Source organism: Castanea sativa, chromosome 4 (assembly GCF_040712315.1).
Source record: "Castanea sativa cultivar Marrone di Chiusa Pesio chromosome 4, ASM4071231v1".
Classification (NCBI taxonomy): Eukaryota; Viridiplantae; Streptophyta; class Magnoliopsida; order Fagales; family Fagaceae; genus Castanea; species Castanea sativa.
Genome location: NC_134016.1, coordinates 51,567,120 through 51,591,536, shown reverse-complemented (window position 1 = coordinate 51,591,536; position 24,417 = coordinate 51,567,120). Strand labels below are relative to the sequence as shown.

Genomic DNA, 24,417 nt, shown 5'->3' with positions numbered 1-24,417 from the left:
GGCTTCAAAATGTCTAGAACCAGCCCTGAACATATGATTGAATAAATTCAACCTTACACCCTTCAAGTGGAAGCGAAAGCTATGAAGGAAGCGGTTGTGTTTGCTTGAGACATGGGGATCCAGGAGGCTATCTTTAAGGGTGATTCCCCAGAGGTTTTGAATGCCTTGAGGGGGTATTTCAACTCCTCCCGCTCAAATTGCTAATAACATTTTGGGCTTTATATCTAAGATTTACTAGTTTCGCTCAGTGCAGTTTCTACATGTCCAACGCTCTAGAAATAAAGCATCTTGTGCTCTAGCCCAATATGCTAGGGACATTCTTGATTTTATTTCTTGAATAAAGGAAACACGTGTATTGTTGAGCACCTTGTGTTTCAAGATGTAATGTTTTTATCCTCCTCTAAATGAAATTTCGATTTTTACATCAAAAAAATAATTAATTAATTTCTTTCATTAAAGGTAGAAAAAAAAAATTCAAAGGCCAAACATTATTAATTTTCAGATTTAATTTGTATAAGGAAAGAATCCAAAGCCTAAATAGGCCCAAAAATACAAAGACCCAACCCAATACCGACCTGAATATATAAGTTGGGTGAGGTTCTCCCTGGCAAGTTTTGTGAACTGAAGCCGACCCGCCTGATATGAGTGGAGAGTGGCTGTAAAAATGATGTTGAGTTGAGCTTGAGCATATGCAAACTAAAGGAGCGGAGGGAGGTGGAAAGTTGAAGAAACAAAAGCAAGCTTCCACGCGTCGTTGTGGCGTGGATGGAAGTATAGTGAATTTCTGTTTCTGATATACCAAAAAAGGGGGGGGCAAAGCCAAAAATGAAAATGAAATGGTGAGAAAAGGGCGGGTATTGGTATTGACCTAAATTATAGTTCTATAATAATAATAATAATAATAGACCATAAGACCAGGCGTACCGGTGGTGTGTCTCGTCTCTCATACTCATACTCGTTGAGAGACATCAATCTCAATCTCAACGCAGCAGCTCCGATGGGAAGCAAAGAACGAGCTAAGGAGAGAAGAGAGAAGAGAATGCAAGAAATTTCCCTTCTCAGGACCATTCCCTATTCCGATCACCAGAGGTCTTCTTTTTTCTTTCTTATAAGTGAATCGAATCGCAATCATTTGTTTGTTCTGTGTGTTCTTGATTCATCTGTTTTGAACAATCCATATTCTTTTCTTTTCTTTTCTTTTAACTTAAGGCTGAATTAGGAAAAGGAAAACCATTTCGATTCCATTCCAAAATTGCATAACCTCAAACACAGCGTCAGCATAGCAACCTAGTCTAATGAACAATACCAGCGATTGATTTACATTAGTGAATACAAAGAATAATATCTTCTTTTGTTGCTCTACATGTTCCCCATCCTTGTACATTTTTTTAATTATCTCAACCTCGTAACTCAATGCTTTTGCCTCAGTTTGCATGCCCAAAATGAAAATCCCCCCCTTTTTTTTTCTCACTATTTTGAAACTAGGGTTTACCCTCCTGGTTGATCAGAAATTGCAGGAAGTAGGATTGTTTTAAACTTTCAGGTCCAGGTAAAAATGGTTGAAATCTTCATACTTCGACTCAGGAAGTAGGAGTGTTTCTTCTTCTTCTTCTTCTTCTTCTTCATCTTCATCCAAAATTTATATTACCCACCACTTTCTAAACTATTCTAATTATATCTCTTTTGGGTGTATTTATTTATTTATTTATTTATAGGTGGTGGTCCTCAGAAACCATTGCAGTGGTAACCGGTGCTAATAGAGGAATTGGATTTGAGATCACTAGACAGCTTGCAACGCATGGGTTGACTGTCATATTGACATCAAGAGACAGTAATGTTGGGCTTGAAGCTGCTCGGGTCTTACAAGAAGGTGGTCTCAATGTAGTCTTCCATCAACTTGACGTCTTAGATCATTTATCTAGGAAACAGTTTTCTGAGTGGCTACAACAAAACTATGGTGGTTTAGATATTCTGGTAAGCTCCCAATACCATAATTTTCTATTTATTGTTTGATTGATACCAAAATTTTGGAACTGAGGATTGGTTGTGTTGTTGTTGTTGTTTTATTAAACATTCTTTTTTCTGTGTTATGTATATGTGTAGCTTACAAGGCCAGCTGCTCCTTTCTTATCTTGCATTTCTTTGTAAAATGACTTTGGTTTGCATTCGATTTGCCTTTGCCAAAAGGAAAAGGGAATTTAACTTTAATTGATCTTTGGCTTAAACATGTAAAATGCTACAAAATGAATCTTGGACAGGAACAGAAATTTATAAGAGCAGTACTAAATGGTGCAACTTTTTGTTATTTCAAATTTCTCTGTGATTGTTAATAAAATGTACTTATATGATAGCCAATATAATGCAAAAAGATATTTTGCAGGTAAATAATGCAGGTGTTAATTTCAATCTTGGGTCTGATAATTCAGTCGAATATGCCCAGAAGGTTATTACAACCAATTATTTTGGCACCAAAAATATGATTGAAGCTATGATACCCATGATGAAGCCTTCTACAGCTGGTGCTCGAATTGTTAGTGTGAGCTCGCGGTTAGGTAGATTGAATGGCAGAAGAAACGTAAGTAAAAGCTCTTATTGTGCTTTACTTTCTCTCTCTCTTGGGACTGCAGATTTCTGACCTGGAAATGTAGTCTTGAAGTTATCTATCAAAAAAAAAAAAAAAGATGTAGTCTTGAAGTTGAAGATTTATATTGTAAATGTATGTTGATAAAAAAATTTCCAAAAGGCTTATCAACCTTGTCTGATTTTTCTCTACTAGATCCTCCGCCCTTTTCCCAGATGGAAATTACAGTCCGTTAGCCTACTATTGTGGCTATGCTATGCTTGCTTTGTATATCAGTGAAGAGGTGCATATTCTATATTTTAAGTCAGATAACTTAACAAGTAAATGTAGATAAATGTTATGCCATGTGATGTGGTAGATGTCTAACTGCTAGGAGATGTAACTGGTTGGATTGGGATTAGAAGTTGAAAATATCGTTTTATCTACTAATAGTGGACGTATTATCCAATCACAATCTTACTTCCACAGCTATGGCAGAATACAATGACTCTTATACCAATGGCTATGCCTAATTAAATGTAGAATGCTTTTTATTCTTCTTACTCATCTCATTTTTACCCAAATAATTCTGGCATATAAGTTTCTAGACAGAAACTCTGTTTTTTTAGCTTATTCCTCAATGAAATTTGAATTCTGTTGAACTCCTGCTGTCCTTTTTCTGTTTTATTTTATTTTTATTTTTTATTTTTTAAAAAGGTAAGAGATACCATGTGGTAAGTGGTATGTTGTAATGCTATCTACTTGAAAAATAACTGGCTGTGTAAAAGATTGGTCTCAAGTAACTTTTCATTGGTGATGCTTGCAAGTTCCATGGTGAATTTAATTTTTTTCAAAGCTCCATATGAAACTACTTAAGAGTCTCCTGACTGAAGTTTTTCCCCCCTTGTGTTGAGTCTGACAGAGGATTGAAGATGTGACTTTGAGAGAAGAACTAGGCAATTTGGACTCACTCACAGAGGAACTGATTGATAGGACTGTATCTAATTTCCTACAGCAAGTAGAAGACAGCACTTGGACGTCAGGTGGCTGGCCTCAAACATTTACTGACTACTCGGTATCGAAACTTGCAATTAATGCTTACACCAGGCTAATGGCAAAGGTACTCTCTGACCGGCCAGATGGTCACAAAATTTATATTAACTGCTATTGCCCGGGCTGGGTGAAGACTGCTATGACAGGTTATGCTGGGAACATTTCAGTCGAGGAAGGAGCTGATACTGGAGTATGGCTTGCCCTGCTCCCTGACCAGGCAGTAACAGGGAAATTTTTTGCAGAGAGGCGAGAAATAAACTTCTAAAGCAATTAGACCAAAGACTACTGCATGCTTTAACATCCAGTTATATTTTTTCGTAGAGCTTGTTAAAGTTCAAAAGGCCAAAGGAAACTTTGAAACTGTTGAGGAAAAAGATGTTTGTTGCACTACATTATGCACTGAAGGAATGCCTTGTGGATTTGGTCAATGAATGAGATCCAGCAACTGTCACTGTTGGTATGGAGATGAATATTATGAAAACCCTAATGTGGTTGATCCATAAATGGGGATTTCAAGCATTTCTGTGATACTCCATTGGAAGTCAGAATATGTTTGTTGACGTCTTTAAGCATAACAAGGCCATTTAACTTACTGGATAGTTGCCATTTGAGGCTATATTAAGTTGTGACTTGAGAGGCTTCTCTTGGTTATTTTGTGCCTTGTATTCTCTAATTCAGGCTGCCTTTTTCATGCTTGCGGAAATTTTCAAATCCTATGAAATTTAAGAATTCTGTTATATGTTTTCTTGAGAATGCTTATTTTTCTTGGTGGTGAGATCATTATTTCTCTTCACTGATGATAAGAGTATGGGCAAATTCTCATATCATGAGGCTATTTATTTATTTATGTTACATGAGGTGGTGCTAAGTTACAATGATAGGAGAATGGGATGTGTTGATGACCGAATCAACCTGAGGGAACAAGATCCATTTCAAATGAAGAGCATCCTACTGGATATGTTTTGTTTGAAAGGTGAGTTACATTCTGGGAATCACAGTGTCACAGGGTTAATTTAGCCATAGGCAGCATAGCCAGGCAATGAAGGATGGCAACATACATAAAACATTAAGGGAATTTGGTAGAGTTGTTTGAGATGAGATTTTTGTAGTTTTTTTTAAAATTTGTGTAGATGAAAAAATGTGTGTAAAGTTGTTTAAAATATAAAAAAGTGAGTTTGGAAGTGTGAATTAAACGGGCCATAAGATTTTCACGATTAACACACTCAATTCATGGGAGGATGTACTAAATAAATATTGATTACAAAATAGGAGGTTTGAAACTTGAAAGGCACTTCATACTACAGAAAAAGCTATCTTTGTCCGTGGGTCAGTGGGTGGTGCTACCACCACATGCAGACATTCAAACGACTTGTAAAAGTTGTAACACACAATCTAACACGGCTGAAGGACTTGTGCGGACGAAGAAAGGCCACGGTGCACAATTAAAGGAGTCTCGTCTTGAGAGTTGAGAGACACCTAGCCCAGCATTCATGGCCTTCACCTGCATAGTCTAAAATCTAATCTACTATATACTACAATCCAATCTAATATTTAGTACTATAAAATATAGAAAAGCAAAAATTAATTATAGTGTTTTATATTCCTCAAAGTGGCATATTTAACCTTTGGAAAAAAAAAAGATACATATTTAACTTCTTACAAATATTTGGTTTTAATAAATTTAATTAATAAAATTATACAAATCTTTTTATTTTAGTTAGTTCAATTGATATTAAAGACTTAAGATTGAATTTTATTATATATGAGTAATTATTACAAAATAAACATTTTTTTTTGAGAATCACAAAATAAACATTATATAATTTATTTAAAAGCAAATGTCATACATTTAATTTAATTTTTTATAATACTAAATATTTTAAAACATTAACATAGAAAGGGAGGATAAAATTACCAAAAAAAAATCTTATTGTATTTATTAAAAATTCATTTTCATCTACGTACTATAATTATAATCTTACAATTGTTGGACTTTTATTCTGCCACTTACATATGGGTAACAAAAACCTTTGATTTTTTTTTTTTTTTTTTTTGCCCAAACAAAAAAGTTGATTTTTTTTTTTTTCCTTTGACTCCTTTATTAGATTTTGGGTGCTCGCAGGTTTTCCACGTCAGTATTAATCTGTTTTTTATTTGACTCCTTTAGATTTTGTGTGCTCACAGGTTTCCACGTAAGATTTTGTGCAATAACTAATAATGATTATTTATTTTAAAATTTGGTTTTAGGATGCCGGTAAACACTGGAAGCCGATCACTGTTTTAGGCATCCAGCTCCAGGTGTAACCCCCAATTTTGCTCTTTACCAAAAAAAAAAATAAAACTCCCAATTTTGCTAAACTTGAACTAAATAAAACAAACTTTGAGAAGAAAAAAAAAAAAAAAAAAAAGGTTCTTCCTTTCCCTCAATCCCGATCATCTGTCTTTGAAGTTCTGATTTTTCAAGGATTTCTCCTCTTTTTCAGATTCGAGAATCAGGTGATTATATATGTTTGTATCTCTTTTCTTTGAATCAGCTTAGAGCTTCTACTGTAATAACGAAAATTGGTTTCAGTTGTTAAGACATTGCGCTTTTGTGCGTCAACATTTTCAGGAAGAGACCCTGTGACAACCAAAGCTTTGTTACCCACTGAAAAAGGTTTGCCTTTTTCTCTTTTACTGATTCATTCATGTTTTTTTTTTTAATGAAATTCATATGGGATGGTAAAAATCTCTCTCTGTGTGTTTTAATCATTCACTTGGGTAGAATGAGAATTGAGGTTGTTCTGCTGTGGGCTTGTTGGAATTGTTTATTATTGGTGGTGTAGGTTTGACTTGGATTGTTTGGTGAACCGGGTGGGGCTAAGAATTCATGTTCTTTTTTCCCCTGGCTTAAGCAATTAATTTATATGCGATTTTCATTTCTTATATTGTTCAAATAAGTTTAATCTTCCCAATATTAATTCCATGAAACGTGTGGTGGTTTCATTTCTCTTATTGGACTAGATTTTTCGTGATTTTTGTGAATTATCAAGTTACGTTTTAGTGTAAGTAATTTTTACATGAGACTATGAGAGACTACTTCAAGAAATTTTTACATCAGAGAATACTTGAATTGAATAATGATTCTGAAGACTTTGAAGATAGATTTTCTTTTCTGAAATTAAAATGCAATGAAGAAATAAGTTGCACCCAGTTGGCAATAGAGCATCCATTAACATGATTGTGATTAATTATGACTCAATGAGCTAAATGTTGAGATATTTTTGTATGGTGATATCTATTCTTTCCTTTGACTATATTTTGTGTTTGATTATAAGTTGGCAAAATTGCAAAATAAATAACCCATAATGTGTTTGATTAAAATCCTTATAGAAGCATTATTTCTATGAATACTTCTATTGCTTCATGTTCTGATAGAATTTCTTTTTCATATTTTAGTTCATATAATATGCAGATGCCAATAGATTAGATAGTATATAGTAATAGATGTTGCTTCTTTGCCAAAGTATAGTGGAATACATCAGGGTTTTTTTTTTTTTTTTTTAGTACTTGGTTGTTTATAGCATCCCGTGCATCGTATGGTATGCCTTGAGTCATATTATAAATAGGTGGTTATACTTCATGTTTCAAGCTATTGTATCTTTGTGCAAAGTGAACATATATATTACTTTTATTGAACTATCTTGTGCATTACCTGGGTTAGTGACTAGTTCTACTAGCCCTACAATAGTTGTGGCATAAAATTTCTCTGTTTGCCTTCTTTCTCAACGTCCACAGTAACTCACAGTCACACCCCCATGGTTTTGTATTTGTGAAGTGTGAAAAAGAACCCATCTGAACAATTTGCTATCTGTAAAGCAAAATGGCAAGTTTGAGAAGAAGTCTGATTAGTGTGTGCAAAATCCTAAATTCCAATCGGAGCTCCATTGCTGCCACTTCCCCTCAGGCCCTTTTCAAGCCTCAATATCGTTGGGTTTCTGGGTTTTCTTCAAATACCCAATCACTAGATATCGATCTCTCCAATGAAGAGAGCAAGAGGCAATTATTTAACAGGTTCCACTTTATTTCTTTGTCTTAATATAATCATACTTTGGGCTTTGATTTCTTTGTCACATTTTAATTTTGATGGAGATCTCAATTTTAATTTCTTCTAAAAACTTTTCTCCCTTGGATGTGGGAAACAGACTGATATATAGGAGCAAACAACGAGGGTTTTTGGAGTTGGATTTGGTTCTTGGGAAATGGGTGGAGGAGCATATCCACTCCATGGATGAGAATGGTATTAAATCTCTCGTTCATGTCCTTGACCTGGTACAGCTATTCTATACAACTCTCCTATTCTCGCGTTTTAGTGTTGGTCATAAGCCATTACAGCCTTGACAATAAATGAATTTTCTTTTTCAGCACACAGAGGACATGCCTTTTATATTTATAATTCAATTTATTTTTTCTTTTATTAACTATTTTTGTATGATTGCATGCCCATATTTGTTGTTCATGCAAAAATATTCTGTATGTATCCTCAAAAAATTAGAGGACATCTGTGAAGTTTTAGTCATTTTAAAATTTTATTATCGCCGATAGAATCCTTCAATTTAGCAAAGTGATTCTTTTGATACCATAATTTTTTCTGATTTGGGGTGTATCTCTTCAAGATAAATAATTTCATACTCATTGATATGTGACAATGATGTGCGTGTATGGTGCTACGTTGCAATTTGTGACCCTAAACATTGTTTGCAAAATGTACATGTTACTACAGTGATTGCCTTGGCAATTTCTATTTATTTGGCCTTTTTCTTATAGAACAGTTTAATTATAGAATCTGTATCTTTTAACCTAAAGTCCTTCAACAATTGAAGACTTTTGCCCCCACACATCATTGTGCCAATTTGACCCTTTACGACAATTATATGAAGACAGGCTCATTCTTTCACCAGTTTCCAATGTCTATGTTGACCTATGTATTTTATGAATAAATTAATTATTCCTTGCTAAAATAGTAGCTAAAGTTTTGTTCTATGGAATTTGATGAGACTCTAGTTTTATGATATTTAGTCATATTGATTTTCTCATAAGCCATTCATTTCACCAATTATGCACATTCCAGTTTGCATATTTCTAGTTTCTGATACAATTCAGAAGACTTTCTGCAAGTTGTATGCATTTTGTTAATCCTAATGGTTATCTGACCCTGATAAAGCTAAGATCAAGCTTACAATGATACACAATCCTAAACTAGTTAAAAACAGTGTTCCATAACTAACAGCTAGTCAAAAACATGTGAATGGTGCTGATTGTCAAGAGAGATTGCCATGACTTTATTGAAATTGGCCTGAAATGAGATAAAGAAAACATCTAAAGCATTTGACTGATCCAAGGGATTCAGGTATTCAGTTGCTTTTTAGATCATGGGGTTTTTGGCAAGTGGCATTGTGGCAGGTTGCTTGGTCAATCTGTTTTTGGATCACTAGCTTTCTTGTTCAACACTATTCCTAAAGTTGTCTCCATAACTTGCAAAAGGCAATGAGTGTTATTTCGAGTATCTTTTTTGCTTGATCACAATATGTTTGATGTGAGATGGGTTTACCATAAAGGAAAAGGAATTGAATCCTCACTCTGATGTTGTAATTTCTCTAAATGTCATGTTACATACTTCTTAAGCGAGAAGAGGTATGTAAGTTTTATTAGTTGAGTGTGAGTTTAGAATAAATGGATGTGTTTCTCAGTTTTTTTATATTCTCATTTCGCTACAGATCAAGGTACAACTTTCTTTACAGGGGAGGTGTGCAAGTTCTATAGTTGAGTGCCAATTTAGCATAAACTAAAGTATTTCTCAGTCTTTATACTGCTTACAGCTCTGTGATTTCTATTAGAAAATAAATTATTTCCTAGGTAATAGAGACTAAATGTTCAACATATTGTTTTTTTATTTGAATGTGATGTTTCCGTTCTTCAGGAAAACCCAGATCTGTGGAAATGGCTTACTGCCCAGGAGCAACCTCCTGAAGCACTGGAAACAAATCCTGTAAGTTATGATCAAGAGATAGAAAACTCAATGTAGTTATTTTCCTTTGCTTTTCTTATGTCTTGGGAGTTCTCATTCTTACTCTCAAAATATTCAAATGTTATAGGTGTTTACTGCCCTGCATGACAAGGTTATGAACAACCTCAACACCTACTCTGCTCCCGAAACACGAGCCATGCCTGGGCAGCCATGGGTAAGAGGGTGGGATGATATTAAAAAAGGTCGGGATGGCCCTATTGCTGGGAACCAGTAGCTTTGCGATCCACCTCTCAACTAGGTCTCATATGACGCATTCCTTTGTATGAATAAAAATATGAATTTCTGTTGTATGATTGCTATTTGCTGTCCGATACCTTCTCAAGAAATGAATAAGGACTGTGGTGAGACAAAACCATTATGGGGGTCTGGCCTCTAGGCCCAGGTACTGTATCCATAGTTGCTTATGTAATGTAGTATATTATAACTCTTAACGGTTTATGCCATGGTTTGGTCTGTCCGCACTTCTACATATATGAAAGCCATATTTTCAATCTACTTTGTTCTCTTGGTACTTCAACTTTTAAATGGAACAAAAATTCCTGCTGCAAAAGGAAAGTAAAAGGAAAAACAATTGTAAAATGGGGCATTCATAAGGAAACTGCAATGGAACTAAAGATATAACACTTAATTGTAGATATTTTCCTTGGAAGAATTTAGTAACTTAACGAATCCATAATCGTTCTCTTCTTTTTCTCAATTGAAGCACTCGCAATCCATAATCTATGTAATGATAGGTAATATTTTCCCATTTTAAACCAAGAATTATATGTGTTTCAAAGGGTGCTGATTGAAATGATAGACTATTCATGCAATTTTCGAGCGGGTTGAAGTTACCCAAAGAAGAAACAAATAGTCCTTACTCCTTAGCTACATTCAATGTACATTGCACAGCTTATGTTGCAATTTTCAAAGCCACCGCCCAGTGCAAACAATATGAATATGTACATATTCGAGTTTCGACCACCCTCAATCTCATGGCCTCGCTCCTCTTTTGTCAAAAAGTCAAAACAATTTTTTTTTTTAAAGAAACAAGTCGAAAGAAATGTGTTTGAAAGGGTGGATTCCGTTTAATAAAAGGTTAAAGTCTCTTGTTGATTTTTTGTTATTTTAAATGTGATGAAAAATTTCTATTTATTCTAAAATTTTTAATCTCCTATTAAAATTTAAGTTCAAAGGGTAGCGGAAGAGAAATTAAAGTAAGGAGGGCTATTGAACCAATAAGAATAAAAGGCAGCCAACTAGAAGAGGTGTAATGTTAGTAATACTATGTTTTTCATGATTGGAGCAATCAGTTTTATTTGCATTCATCATGGATGTTATTCTTATTAGACACCGATCATAATAATTGTGTTAATAATATTTTTTTTTTAAGTGAGAAATATTGTATATTAGACTAATTGAGAGAAAAATTATGTAATGGAATTGGAATGCCAATAATGTGATGTGAGAATACATAGAGACTAACAGATAGCAAAACTGCACATGAAGTGTAGGGGTGTGTATGGATCAGGTTGAAAGGTTTTTTCAACTCAAATAAATTTTATTAGGTTGAGAAATTCCAATCCATCACATGTGTAGAAACCAACCCAATTAGGTTGGGTTGGATTGTGCATATTTCCTTAATGCCTTATGAAAAATTTGGGCTTTCATTAATTATTTAAACATTTTTTCATAATTAATTATTACAATTTATATAATATGCTTAAATTATATCCCAAATTCTCAAAGTTCATCAAAAACTAATTACCAAAAAACTAAAGACTATCAAACTACTAAAAAAATTAAATAAAAAAAAAAGGTAATAAAATAAACTTATACACAAAACAGGTTGAAAAACTATGGATATAAAACAGACTCAAACCTAACCAACTCATCAAACCACAGATAGTAACTTGAGGGGGTCGAGTCGGGTTGGGTTTATAAGGTGAAAAAAGTATGAAGCAGAATCAGGTCCAAACCATTGGGTTATATAAGCTGAAAGAAGTGTGAACCAGAATGAGATCTAAACCAAACCAACCCGATATCAACCCACAACAACAAATACTAGGATGAGGAGTTGGGTTGGGTTGGGTTGTGGGTTTGGTAGTGAACAGCGTAGAGTAGAGTAGTAGAGTGGTAAACCTTGGAAAGGAAAAGGGTGACGTGGCAGAGGGGATAGGAAACACTCGAACACTAGGCGACGGGGAAGACAGAGAATCCTAATTGAAAATCCCTCCATCATCATCATCATCTCATCTCATCTCAGGCGTGTCCCATCGGATTTCCCCTTTCGTTATTATCTATCTATCTATCTATCTCAATTATTAGAGTTTTTCATTTCATTTCATTTCATTTGGGAGTTTCTAAATAATAATAAATAAAAAAAGGTGTGATGCGATGCAGTTGGAGTGTTAAACCCTAACACTATATGATATTAGTATGAAGATGAAGATGAAGATGGTAGTGGAAGTTTGAGGAGGGTGAAAATAGAGAGAAGGAAGAGAAAAATGGGAAATGGAAGCAGAGCAAGGGGAGTTGTAATGAAGACGCTGTTACTGATAGGAGGCGCTCTCTTGCTCAAACAGCTCACCAAGTCCACCACTCGTTGGGACCATACTCGCCTTGTTGCGCAATCCCTCACAGGCCAAAAGGTACCGCACCCCACCTTCTCTTCTCTTCTCTTCAAATTCACTTTTCCCTTTCTTCTCTATTTCTTTCTTATTCGTATTTCTGCTTATTTATTAGTTTTCAAGGGACCAAGCATCCAGAGATCCTGACAATTTCTTCAATATCAGGTCACTCCTTTACAAACAACAACCTTAAATTAATAAATAACAACTAATTAGTATCTTTCTTAAGGTTTCACATTTTTCCTTAACTCTCTCTCTCTCTCTCTCTCTGTGCAGATTGATGACGTGCCCGGCAGCAGAGATGGTAGATGGTTCTAATGTTTTATATTTTGAACAAGTGAGAGACTAATAATAATAATTTATCTTCATTTACTCTTCTCTTGTTACTGCTATTACTTGCTTTTCTGCCACACACAAAAAAAAAAAAAAATTTAGCTTTTTCACTCATTTTGTTTCTGTTGCTAATGCTAGGCATTCTGGAGAACTCCTCAGAAGCCCTTTCGCCAGGTATATGCTATACCCCTTTTTGTTTAGTTGAACTCTATATCTCATCTCCTTGCTTCTGCTTTCTTTTTTTTGTTTCTTCATGAAAATTCAACTTTCTCTCAATTCAGGCTCAACTTGCAAACAATATTCTTTATCTACAGTGCAAGCTTTTTCATTTTCTTCAGTGAGAATTATTTTTTTATAACTTCCATCTGGTATCTGATTACAGAGATTCTACATGGTCAAGCCTTGTCCCAAAGAATTGAGATGTGATGTTGAGGTGGGCATTTACTTTATGTTGGAGTTTAGTCTACAATAGCTTGTTCCTTTGCATGATTCACCTGTGGGAACTCCTACTCTCTGATCTTTTTAACTTGTTCAATGGGCAGTTAAGTTCATATGCCATTAGAGATGTGGAGGAGTACAGGAACTTCTGTGACCGCCCAAAGGACCAGCGTCCACTGCCTGAAGAAGTTATTGGGGTAAGTCTTTTGTCTTGTCAAAATCATGGGCTTAGTTAACAGGCTCATGTAATATGAAAAAGATTTTTGCATTGGACTCTGGAGACTTTGTCTGTTATCTTTGCTGGAATGGACAATTTAAAAGATCTGGTATAGAAAAATTGTAACTTGAAGATATAAGGAAAAGCCTAAGTAAATGTGGTGTACGAACGGGGAAAAACTATAGAGGAGACTTGCTTTGGTTGGTACAAGTTTTATAAATTCATAAAGTGGCATAACACAACATCATTGCTTGACCTGGGTGGATTGGTTTTGAGCAGGGACTTAATAAAAGTCAAGAGGAAATGTTGTAAATTGATAGACATGACCTTAACTTTGAATCCTTTTAGCAAAGATCTGTGATATGTGAACCCAATTAACTTACAGCAGTGCAATGAGTGATGTTTCGATGATACAGGTTAACAGGCAGTGCGATTGTCATGAGTCAAATTGCAGGGTTAGCAAATATTAGTATCATCTATGATATATAATTGAGGAACTAGATATAAATTCTGATTACCATCTTGTGACATATGTGGCTGCCAAGTCTTTTGCCAATTCTCATAAGTTGATGTCTCGACATATATAGGTATGGTGTTGGATGCTTAGCCATCTTTTTCCTTCTTGGAATATTTCTAGAGTGAAAAGAATTGAGAGGAATTTATTTTGCTATAGTTACTTTCTAGTTCACTTGTCAAAGCAGTTGTATACATTGCTGAGGCATGCTTTCCATCTGGTTGTGGATTCTGCTTCTTAAGTTTTATGATTGCGTGGGCTAGTTTTTCTAAGTCTTAAGAGCAGCACATGGCTGAACTACCTATTAGTCAAGCCCATGGAATAATTATATGCTTTTTCTTAGGTAAATGATTCAGTTTGCAAGGACTGATAACCTAGGGTTCTTGATTTAAAGTCCTGCGCTAACCTTGCCAGCTAGGTTTCATGCCTGAGACTGAATCATCTTGATGCTTTCAAATTTTTACTTTTGGCTGAGTTTTCTTTAAATGTGTTTTGTGTGTGCAGGATATTGCGGAGCATTTAACGACAATATATCTCAAACGTTGTGAGCGTGGAAAACGCTGCTTATATGAAGGTTCAACTCCACCTGGCGGATTTCCTAATTCATGGGTAATTCTCTGTTGAACCTAGGAGTTGGGATATGGAAATGAGTTGATTTCTTCTTAACTTTTGATCTTTCTAATTACACATATTCAGTGATAGCTTCTTTCCTTCATGACAGAATGGAGCAACGTACTGTACTTCCGAACTTGCAATCGTGAAGAATAGTGAGATACATACATGGGATAGGGGCTATGATGAAGATGGAAATCAAGTCAGTTTTTGTAGTCTAATGTGCTTTCAACTATGTTACCTTTAAGAATATTTAACAGCACTAATTTTGGTTGAGATTAAAGTGAAAATCTTTAATGGGAGTGCTTTTTGTATTACTTGGTACAGGTTTGGGGAGTGAAGGAAGGTCCATACGAGTTCAAGCCTGTTCCTGCCTCTAGTTTCAATGACATGCTTTCTCCTTTAAATTTCCCTTTTCAGCAATCGATGGAGAAACGAATAGAGGGTTCATTTGTTTTGCAAGATTGATTACCTGTTACATATAGCCATAATATGTAAATTTCTCAATATTCTTCAATTCTTGTCAAATAATGTTTATTTTTTATTTACGACCTTTAGCTTTTTACAATTTTGTTTTGTGGAATTTTCGCATATATAATGTTGTAGGCAATAACCTTGGTCTGCAATTAAATGACTTGAGGAAAATGTCTGTAAGAGAGGGTTTTTGTTTGTGGTGAGACTTTGAGAAATTCACCCGTTGGTTGACATTATCAGTTCTAATATTATTCACTTTGAATGTAGGTGAAGAGGATATGTGATTGTGAACTCGTAATTGTAATCAATTCAGATTTGTATGTCTCCCGCAGAACATTTGCCTAGACAATGGGCTTGACTTAAAAAAAGAAGAAAGAAAAAAAAAAAAGTAATTCAAAGGACAGAGCATAAAATTGACATTTTATTAGGAATGATGTTGATGGAATTCAATGAAGCATTGTTTGACCAGTGAACAGAAGTACTTGAGATTTCCGGTATTTATTATGCATTCTGTTCTGTTACTGTTTATAAAACCGCTGATCCCTGGATGAATATGTTTTGTTTTAATAGCAGATAATGCTGCTTCATATAGGTGAATACCATGGTTTTGTAATATGATATGCGTTCTTTTAAAAGCTGGGAAATCTTTATTGCTTGATTAATTAGCTGAGTTGGGATTATTCTCTTCAGCGAGGATCATCTACTTGTTTGCATACTCAGAACACTGAGGATATTGCCTTTTCAGCTATTGATTGTGAATGGAAAATATAGAGTGGAATCAGAAGGAACTTTGAGAAATAAGATGAAATTACAAGACTAATTCTGTCAACAACAGACATTTTGCTTCTACCCAACTATTCAACTAAAGGTGTTGTTGAGGTAGAAGTATAATCCCCCAAGTGCCACAATTCCCACCACAATTGCTATCGGGAGTGCCCGCCTGTGCCAGATCAAGTATGATGTAGTAAGAAAAAAAAGTGTTTGAATTAGGGGGCAAAAAGAAGAAGGAATAAAACATTTTTGGTAGTCGTTAGCTTGTTAGTACTGAATTAAGAAAGGGAATGTGCTTACCCAATTGCTTCCTCTCTTTGAATTTGTGCTTTTCGTTCCTTTCGAACATCTGTTGCATTAGCATTTTTTACCACAGAAGGTTGGTAAGACCTGAATCTTCGCTTAGGAGCACCACAGACTGTAAACACAATGGAGAGCAATGATTATGAAGTGTATTATCATAACACTTCCCGTATTCATTCTTATGCCTGCCTTATTATTGTTCTTTTCTATCTTAAATTCTTATTATAATTATTGTTCTTTCCTATCTTAAATTCTTATTATATTTAGAAGCGGTTCAGCTCATCATTTTTTTTTTTTTTTTGATAGGTAAGAATATGTACAAGCAACAAAGGAAAACAAAACAAGTTATGTACAAGAAAAAAATGAATCTAAAAACAATGAAATGGATTTCAAAGAAGTAAAACCCCACGCATGAGACCAATCAAACAAAATGGTCACAAACAGCTCTAAGAGTTTATCCTCAAAAAGCACTAAATCTTCATATATGCGGTTATTTCTCTCCCTCTAAATAATCCACATCACATAATGTGGTACCAAATTCCAAACATTTGAAGAATGCTTCTCCAACCAATTCCTCCAACCAGCCAGCAAGTCAATAACCCTTTTAAGTAGAACCCAAGAAACACCAAAAGATCTAAAGGCAAAACTCTATAACTGAAAAACCTCACCACAGTGTAGAAGTAAATGACCCACACTCTCTCCATCACATTTACACAGGCAACACCAATTCATAATAGTGCAGCCCATTTTCCTCAAATGGTCTGTTATGAGAACTCTCCCCAATGCGGTTGTCCAAACAAAAAACGACACACAATGTGGAGCCTTCACACCCCAAATACTCTTCCAAGGAAAAGTACTAGAATTTGATCCCCTCAATGCACCAAAAAAGGATTTTATATCAAAAACCACCTTCGACACCAAACACCACCTCATCTTATCTCCACCCTAAATAGGACTCGGCAACTCCAATGTACGAGTAAAGGCCCCCACCAACTACATCTCCCATTCATTAAAACCATGTTGGAACCTTATATTCCAATTCCATCCTTCCTCCAAAGTGTGACTCACTATCATATCTGCCACAGATGCCCCCCTACAAGTAGCAAGTTCAAATAGCTCCAGGAAAGTTCCTTTCAACGATTGATCTCCGCACCAATCATCATCTCTTGGCCTCTACGTCATGATGACTTGTATCTCTTTGCCACACAAAGCAAGAGATTGTGTTATCACTTATCACCATCCTGGGGACATGACCCTGAACTGCATCTTTTCCCATTCGAATAATTTGCAGAGGTAGCCATAAACATGATAAGGTTGTATGGTTTGTTTTAATAACCAACAAGAATTTGGCCAATTCTAAAAATAAATAAAAAAATTATCCAGACACTACATAAAAAAAAATGTAGTGGAAGGGAATAGACACAAATGCCTATTTTAAGTATTTATCTAGATATGGAAGACATTGTCACAATTGCCTCTTTAGGATGGAAACATTATCTTAAAGAGTCAGCCATTTCACAATATGTTGAACAGTAATCGTAAAGAAGAAACTAAAGATCGAGATACAGAAGGAATAAAAGTGGTTTACCAGGACAGAAATACTTGTCAGGTAGTTTCTCAAAGGGAGTTCTCTCATTATATATATACCTGCATCAACAAAATTGCAATTTGATTATATGATTAAGCCAAACACGAAGAAAAAACATTCAACCCAAGTTGAACTTGAAAACTTGAAAGAAAGAGCGGTGTAAAGGGTACCCGCAATCACGGCAAATATAGGCTTGCTTGGAGGCAACACGCATGGAGAATCTGGGTGCAGCAGAAGCAGGAGTGCGTGGTAGAGTGGAAAGCAAGAGGTTGAGTGATGGAGAGAAAAAAGATGGCTTAAGAGCAAATCGATCAGATGGTCTTCGTAGACCAGCATTACCTGTTGTAGCCAAACAAGACTTGGTTGTTGGTATAGGTATAGAGGCTGCTTGCAGTTGCAGGACCATTTTTTCTATGCTTTGTTTGTTCTAAGTATGCTTCTTTCAGTTCCGATGTAATACAGAAGAGTGGTAATAGGAATGAGAAGATAAGAGAATGGTAGATGCTTGAAGATGAAAGAGTGAAGTGTTAATAGAGTATTCTATAATCCCATTGGCTGTTTGGAACATATGTGGAAGCGTGGCTTTCATAATCCCCACACAAGTGACAAGACCCCCTTTACCCACTTTTCGTGCAAAATTCTTATCTTCTTTCGACAAATTATTTCTTGCTTAAGTTTTACAAGGGCCATGACCCATAATGTACTTTAGGCCTCAGCCTCGAGAGTGTTCTATACTTTGACTGAATATAATTTATTTTTTTACCGCGCCATTGTAGCCAAAGAAAGAGGGCTTATTTCTTCTCAAAAAAGAAAAGAAAAAGAAAGAGGACTTACTTAACCTATTTCTTTGAAGCATATGATCTGCCTCCTTGGGAGGAGCTACAAGGTTCACTTTGAAAATCTGATAGATCTACTCAACTTTACAGATTGCATCAAGAGGCAATCGTGTCAGTAAAATAGTTATAAATGATTGGTAAAACTTCTCAGTCGGGTGCACCAAAGAGTTCAACCTTGCAAACTTGCAAGAAGAGAAATTTTTTCGACCAAATTCTCTGCTAAACACAACCAGCAGCATCATTTTCCCTAGGAAACTTATCGGGTCTTGACACTAGAATGACTACTAAACCAGAAAACAAGAAGCAAAGTTTCTAGCAACTCATTTGTGTACTGCACTTCAACAGTATCAAAGTTTACCAGTGCCATTAGCAACCAACATCATCCCAATCAATCCTCAACTTCTCAATAGTATTGTAAACGTCTTCAGGTCTGATATATTTGCATCAACTGTTCATGAAACTGTAAGTCTTTTTTTTTCTTTTTTTCTTTTTATAGAAAAAATACTAAATATCTACTCACCTGAGGGGAAAAAAAAAATGGGGGTGGGGGGGTGTTAAAACATCTATAGAAGGCAGTTCAAAAGATTAGCCAGTTCACACATTGCTTCTTCTCTGAAGAAATAGAAAGCCAACATATGACTAAATAAAATAAATAGCATGTTACTCGCCAGGCAAGTAAGCAAATTTTCATAATATAACTTGATCTATGACTTCAAATCACGTGATCAAGAGATTCACAATCAACACAAGGTTCAGTTCACTTTCTTCACCAAGCAGCCAAGATGCATTTGATAATTTTAATTGAATACCTGATCTGATTTTATAATACGCTGGAAACTCACGAGGAGACTAGTATATGCTGATAGAAAACTATTCAGGAAGTCAACTTTCAAATGTTTCCCATGGCAAGGCGAGATAGGTATAACTTAAAATCAATGTACAGCCAAATCAAACTTTCATCCGAAAACAGTGAAAAATCTCAAGTCTCAGGACAATACAGCACCATAATTTACCAAGATGCCAAACTTTATGACAGCCAAAATCACTATACTCTACAATGATGGAGTTCAGCGAATGAATTGAACAAATACTAGTCCTGATTTAAAATTTGTTTGTGTCCTTAATGGAAGGTGATACCAGAAAACAAGGAACGATAGCCACTGTAACTTTCAAGAATAATTTAGAACCAGCTTCACAAAGTACAGCAAATGCCACCACCTAAAACTGTAAAAATAGGAGAGTATAATACACTTTGGAAAGATGGAAAATTACACTTCCATTAAACAGTAAACTCTGATAAGATCTGGAAGCTGGCCAAGGGGCAGAACAGAAAGAATTCTGATTAGCATTGAGAGCACAATGTTATAGCTGCTACCAAGGTTTCAGGTCACCCACGGGACCTGCAGTCCAGTTTAGGATCTTCTCACCTGGCTTCAAGTATATACTCTTTTCATGTGGCAACTTACGAGCAAGTCCATTTAGAACTTGATGGAAAGCATCTCCTGGCTGAGCAGGTTGTGGAAACAACATTGCTTGCTTCATTGAAGGGTTGGCAAGCAATCTCTGCTTCCTCAATATTACGTCTAAGGGTATTGATGTGAGGATGGTGTCCAAGTTGGGGACATCCTTCTCGTCTAAGAAAACCCCAATTTCTTCCCAAGGAATTGCATCAGCAAAGGGTAGAACAATATCATCTGCTATGATAACAGGGATGCAGCCAAATATCACTGCTTCTACCAATCTTGGGCTCCATGGGGCCCAGCCAAGGGGGCACAAACAGAAAACAGCTCGTTGCATGTCCTCATAATACGTGGTAGGGTGCTCCGTGGAAATGTCAAAAAGCGGATTGTCCTTGAAGTTCTCCCACACTGCCGCACGTGCACCTCTGTGAAAATGTACAAAAAGATGGCATTCAGGAATGTATTGGCTTTGAACTTTCTTTATATTAGAGATTATTGGAGAAATTAACTTGGAACTACTACCATTCCTTTCCACTTACAACACTTAAAGATCACTCCATGTATTCTCTTATGAGTTATGAATATTGTTCCCCTTTTACATAGTTTTTACAACCTTAATAACCCATCATTCTTTTATATGATATGAACATGTTCATGTTTCTCATTTCATCATATGGCAAAATATCTGCTGACAACATGCTTTCCTAACACTTATTTTTATCAAAATAAATTATTTTGCTTACAATTTAATTGAAAGGAGGATTGAAGCCATCAAATGCTACAAAAACAAAATGAAAAACCTTGGATGTTCTCTTGTTAGCATGTAGGTTTAGTACAAAATACCTTGCATAATAACCACCTTCTGGGTCATTTCCCACATCATAAAACAATCCTCGAAAGTACACAAAGATAGACCTAGGAGTCTTTTCAGGAATCAGGTGGGTTTGCATTTTCTGTGGAGGAGCATAGGGAGGAATTGTAATTGAGCCCTCATTTAAGCAAACATGATTCCGTTGTCCAAAAGTCTGAACCAATGTTGCACGTTGGAGCAACGGAAGAATTCCTCTTTCAATTGCCTTCTCTTCCTGCAGCAGTTTAAGTGAAAAGGGATACATCAAATACAAATTAAAAATAACAGAAAGCTAAATGCCAACATACAACAATTTTGACAATACAAGCAAACTCTAATATACATCATAAATAGTTAAACCCCACTGACTCTTCAGGAATCCACAAGATCAAGCAAAACATATTGTCTGGTAAAAGAGACAAGGGAGGAAGACTTCTCACTTGATAATGGAAGCATGCTCCAAAGTCATGAGGCACTACGAAAAAGTGATCAGCCCCTTCAGTCCGATTCCAGTAAGGCCAGTTGGAAGAAATGAGCTGTATTGCACTTCTCATCATCCGTGGTGACTTAAAAGGCAAAGGGAGGCCATTTGGTGTCAGGTCACAAGTGGTGTATACAGGGGTGTAAAACCAATCAGCTTCTTCAGGATTAAGGGTTCGAACAGGGCTAGATAATAGAAATCGATGCATATAGATCTCAGCAGCAAACATGTGATTAAGGCATCTCGGATCCTTTTGCAGAATCTTCTTGTTGTATTTGCTTGGAAGCTCATACACAAACACTTTCAATCTTCCCACTGGATCATCTTCCAAAACATCTCCAGCACTACCTACAGTTGGTGCAACCAAACCATACTTTGAATTTTACAACAAGTGAATATTCAATAGTTTTCAAATATATGGTTCATAATTTACGATTTAAAAATGGGACAACCCCAACAGAGCAGAAGAGGATAGAGAAACATATAACTCAAAAAACTTTGTCACAGTGGCAGTATACTTTGCAAATTTTTGGGAGCTACACTCAAGGACAGCAATTACTCGATATATAACTCAGGCACCTAAATTCAGGATTGTGAAAGTAAAACCTTGACAACACAAACTAATTCAAAAACAACATAGATCACACATATTCAAAGGCTAAGATATTGAGGGAACCAATTTCTGCAATAAAATAAGTACATCCCTCACCCCCCCCCCCCCCCCCCCCCCCCCCCAAAAAAAAAAAAAAAAAAAAACTGAAATTGTCAGGGTGAACCCTGAATAGCCTAGAGGTTCAAAAACATTAGCCTTAGGTGGACAACGAAACTATCTCCTAAGGTACAGATATGATCCCTCTCTACTATTTTTCAGAAAGCAAGAATACATTTTTCCAATCTACTTTGTCTAGTACCATATCCCCCACCCCCAAAAATAACTTAAATAAGCCTAGAAAAGTTAGCACCATACCTTCAGCTGATTAATCATACTTCCTTGCAACCTCAACCCACGATAACTTTGCCTCTTTTTTTTTTTCTTCTTTCTCGTTACGAACTCACTTAAACGATATGACCCAGCTTGAATCACAAAAACCCTTCCAAGTGCAGTTGTAACTTATTATTAAAATTATCTCTTTCGGCATTAAGCTATACAATTCCCTAATTCCCATATGTGCTACATGTTTACAAGCACCATATTACAACTTCTTGTTCTCTATGTTATACGAACCCCTTTGAATAGTCAATCTGTCTTGTCTTACAAAATTTATTACAAAACAATATGTTTCCAATCCATCTTGCCAAAGTTCTAACTTTAAAGTCTTTAGCAAATATTCCGAATCATTCCCGTACTACATTTGCATCAATCACACATTAGCCTCGACCACAACCATAAAAAGGTCCAATCCTAGAGCTAGAATGAGGTAAGACACACAACTCAAACAAAGTGTGGAAGCTTAGAAAAGCACCAAGCAAGCTTGACCTGAGCCAAATTTGCAATATAACATGTGCCCATCTAGACATCATCCTCTTCCTAGCTTTCTTATATATTACTCGGACCTTTTATTTCCTTGAGATGATCTAAAAAAGGAAATGCCAAATTGAACTTTAATTTAGATTGAATCTCTAAAATCCATCAAACCTAAACTGTGTATATGAAGACTAAGAAAAAGCCATTAATCAAGATCATAAATTTAACCCCGAATCAAATAAATTAACAGATGAAACCAAAATAGAATTTAGGAAAAAGGAATCAAAAGAGATGAAAATGAAAGAAATCCCACCTGAAATTCGCTCAGTGGGTTGAGTCCGGCCATGCTCTACAGCACCAGTTTTCAAGATCAAAGCGGCATAGACAAGCAGAAGAAAACCCCACCTCCAACCATTCATTTTCTTCTTTTTAATTTGCCTTGAATAATACAAACTCAGAACTTTCCTGGTTCAGGCTACAAAAGAAAAGAGACAAAGTAGAAGGGTCAAAGAGAGAGAGAGTTAGGAGTGGGAGTGGGACTTGACTTGGGTAGCTGCTGGTGAAGTAAGTTGTTGAGAGTTGTGAATTCTGAATTGTGTTTGGAAATCGGGTAAGGTATTTTAAAGCCCTGTCAAGTGTCAAAGTTCTTTTTTGATGAAGAAGATGTGTCAAGTTAAAGTGTAAAAAGACAAAGGACTATGTTACTGTTTCAGCAACAAAGAAAAGTGTGAGATTGTTAAAGAGATGAAAATGAAGCCTAACATTTGTGTTTCTGTACCCGCTGTTTGACTTTGATGCCAATTGACAAAGTCCACCTGGCCCAAATAACGTACCAATTACCAAACTCAGCTCATGCAGCTCAACGAATTCAACCTGCTCTTTATATATATATATATATACACACACACACACATACTTCCTATTTTGCGTCGATTTGGATGTTTTGCCTGTGCTCATTCTTTATTCATTTTAGAATTCGTTAGTTGGAAAGGTGAAATGGTTAAAAATGATAAAGAATAGAGACATGATAGAAAAGTAAGAAGATTAAAAAAATAATAAATAAATAAAAGTTACAGTAAAGGAAAAAAAGTTGTTATTTTATTACTCTGGCTGTATTTAGATACATTTATTTTATTGAAACTGAAAAATTATTACTGAAAGAATTGTAAATAAAAGTAAAAGTTAGTTGAAACAGTATAGTAGAGTTCATAAATAGTGTCAAAAAGTGCAGAAGCTCATAAATAGTAGCAAAAATAAACTGAATAGTAAAATAATTTTAATTTTTAATCCTAACCCAAACGTACAATGAAATAAATTTAAACAAGTTCAAAAAAGTCTACCCAAAAAAAAAAAGAATTTTATTTTTGACTCTACAAAGACTCAAATGCACGTATAAGGTGTTTTATTTTTGTTTTGCATTTGTTGTGGTAATTACTAACGCTCTATTTGTTTCATCAATGATGTTTTCTTGAAAATGAGTCATTTTTTAAGAAGTATTTTTCTATAAGACTATCTCATTTTTCAATGTTTAGTAGCAACTTTAAATGAGTTGAAAAATAACCTCTTAACTTCCCTTATTTAGCTTACTATGAGATATAGTTGTTTTCCAAAAAAAATTTAATGGAAAACAATCTTTAAAAATAAGTCATACTTTTTATGTTGATCAAAGATAGTTTTCCTTTGACTCATCTTTTTTTTATGCTATCAAACACTGGAAAACATGAAAAACTATCTTTAAACAAGGTTTTCCATCGAAACAAACAGAGCGTAATTATTGTTCCCCCCC

The 24,417-nt window shown here is 35.4% G+C and overlaps 5 protein-coding genes across 8 annotated transcripts; 3 read left to right on the top strand and 2 right to left on the bottom strand.

Moving 5' to 3' along the window:
* Nucleotides 1-613: 613 nt before the first annotated feature.
* LOC142630461 (uncharacterized) lies at nucleotides 614-4,366 on the top strand. Its single transcript, XM_075804457.1, has 4 exons — nucleotides 614-1,089; nucleotides 1,716-1,974; nucleotides 2,381-2,575; nucleotides 3,483-4,366. The coding sequence occupies exons 1-4, from the start codon at nucleotides 998-1,000 to the stop codon at nucleotides 3,876-3,878; spliced, it is 942 nt and encodes a 313-aa protein (XP_075660572.1). The 5' UTR covers nucleotides 614-997; the 3' UTR covers nucleotides 3,879-4,366.
* Nucleotides 4,367-5,852: 1,486 nt separating this feature from the next.
* LOC142631900 (succinate dehydrogenase assembly factor 2, mitochondrial) lies at nucleotides 5,853-10,175 on the top strand. Of its 4 annotated transcripts, none has more exons than XM_075806251.1 (6): nucleotides 5,853-6,109; nucleotides 6,225-6,269; nucleotides 7,391-7,666; nucleotides 7,798-7,924; nucleotides 9,573-9,641; nucleotides 9,748-10,175. In XM_075806251.1, the coding sequence occupies exons 3-6, from the start codon at nucleotides 7,476-7,478 to the stop codon at nucleotides 9,892-9,894; spliced, it is 534 nt and encodes a 177-aa protein (XP_075662366.1). In that variant the 5' UTR covers nucleotides 5,853-6,109; nucleotides 6,225-6,269; nucleotides 7,391-7,475; the 3' UTR covers nucleotides 9,895-10,175. The 4 variants fall into 4 exon arrangements, with proteins under 4 accessions (XP_075662366.1, XP_075662365.1, XP_075662363.1 ...); XM_075806250.1 differs by having other exon boundaries at nucleotides 5,867-6,109; nucleotides 7,431-7,666; XM_075806248.1 differs by having other exon boundaries at nucleotides 5,867-6,109; nucleotides 6,186-6,269; nucleotides 7,431-7,666.
* A 1,555-nt stretch (nucleotides 10,176-11,730) lies between these two features.
* Nucleotides 11,731-15,116, top strand: LOC142631506 (chromophore lyase CRL, chloroplastic). The gene is made up of 9 exons (XM_075805672.1): nucleotides 11,731-12,310; nucleotides 12,405-12,454; nucleotides 12,566-12,626; nucleotides 12,761-12,796; nucleotides 13,005-13,055; nucleotides 13,165-13,257; nucleotides 14,296-14,400; nucleotides 14,513-14,605; nucleotides 14,731-15,116. The coding sequence occupies exons 1-9, from the start codon at nucleotides 12,167-12,169 to the stop codon at nucleotides 14,869-14,871; spliced, it is 774 nt and encodes a 257-aa protein (XP_075661787.1). The 5' UTR covers nucleotides 11,731-12,166; the 3' UTR covers nucleotides 14,872-15,116.
* A 388-nt stretch (nucleotides 15,117-15,504) lies between these two features.
* Nucleotides 15,505-18,211, bottom strand: LOC142631507 (uncharacterized). Its single transcript, XM_075805673.1, has 4 exons — nucleotides 17,710-18,211; nucleotides 17,540-17,598; nucleotides 15,949-16,066; nucleotides 15,505-15,817 (listed from the first exon to the last, which is right to left on the bottom strand). Exons 1-4 carry the CDS (start codon nucleotides 17,943-17,945, stop codon nucleotides 15,736-15,738), a joined length of 495 nt encoding a protein of 164 aa, XP_075661788.1. The 5' UTR covers nucleotides 17,946-18,211; the 3' UTR covers nucleotides 15,505-15,735.
* A 1,172-nt stretch (nucleotides 18,212-19,383) lies between these two features.
* On the bottom strand, nucleotides 19,384-23,342 carry LOC142631946 (putative beta-1,4-xylosyltransferase IRX10L). Its single transcript, XM_075806318.1, has 4 exons — nucleotides 22,945-23,342; nucleotides 21,126-21,514; nucleotides 20,679-20,920; nucleotides 19,384-20,260 (listed from the first exon to the last, which is right to left on the bottom strand). The coding sequence occupies exons 1-4, from the start codon at nucleotides 23,048-23,050 to the stop codon at nucleotides 19,747-19,749; spliced, it is 1,251 nt and encodes a 416-aa protein (XP_075662433.1). The 5' UTR covers nucleotides 23,051-23,342; the 3' UTR covers nucleotides 19,384-19,746.
* Nucleotides 23,343-24,417: the final 1,075 nt, after the last annotated feature.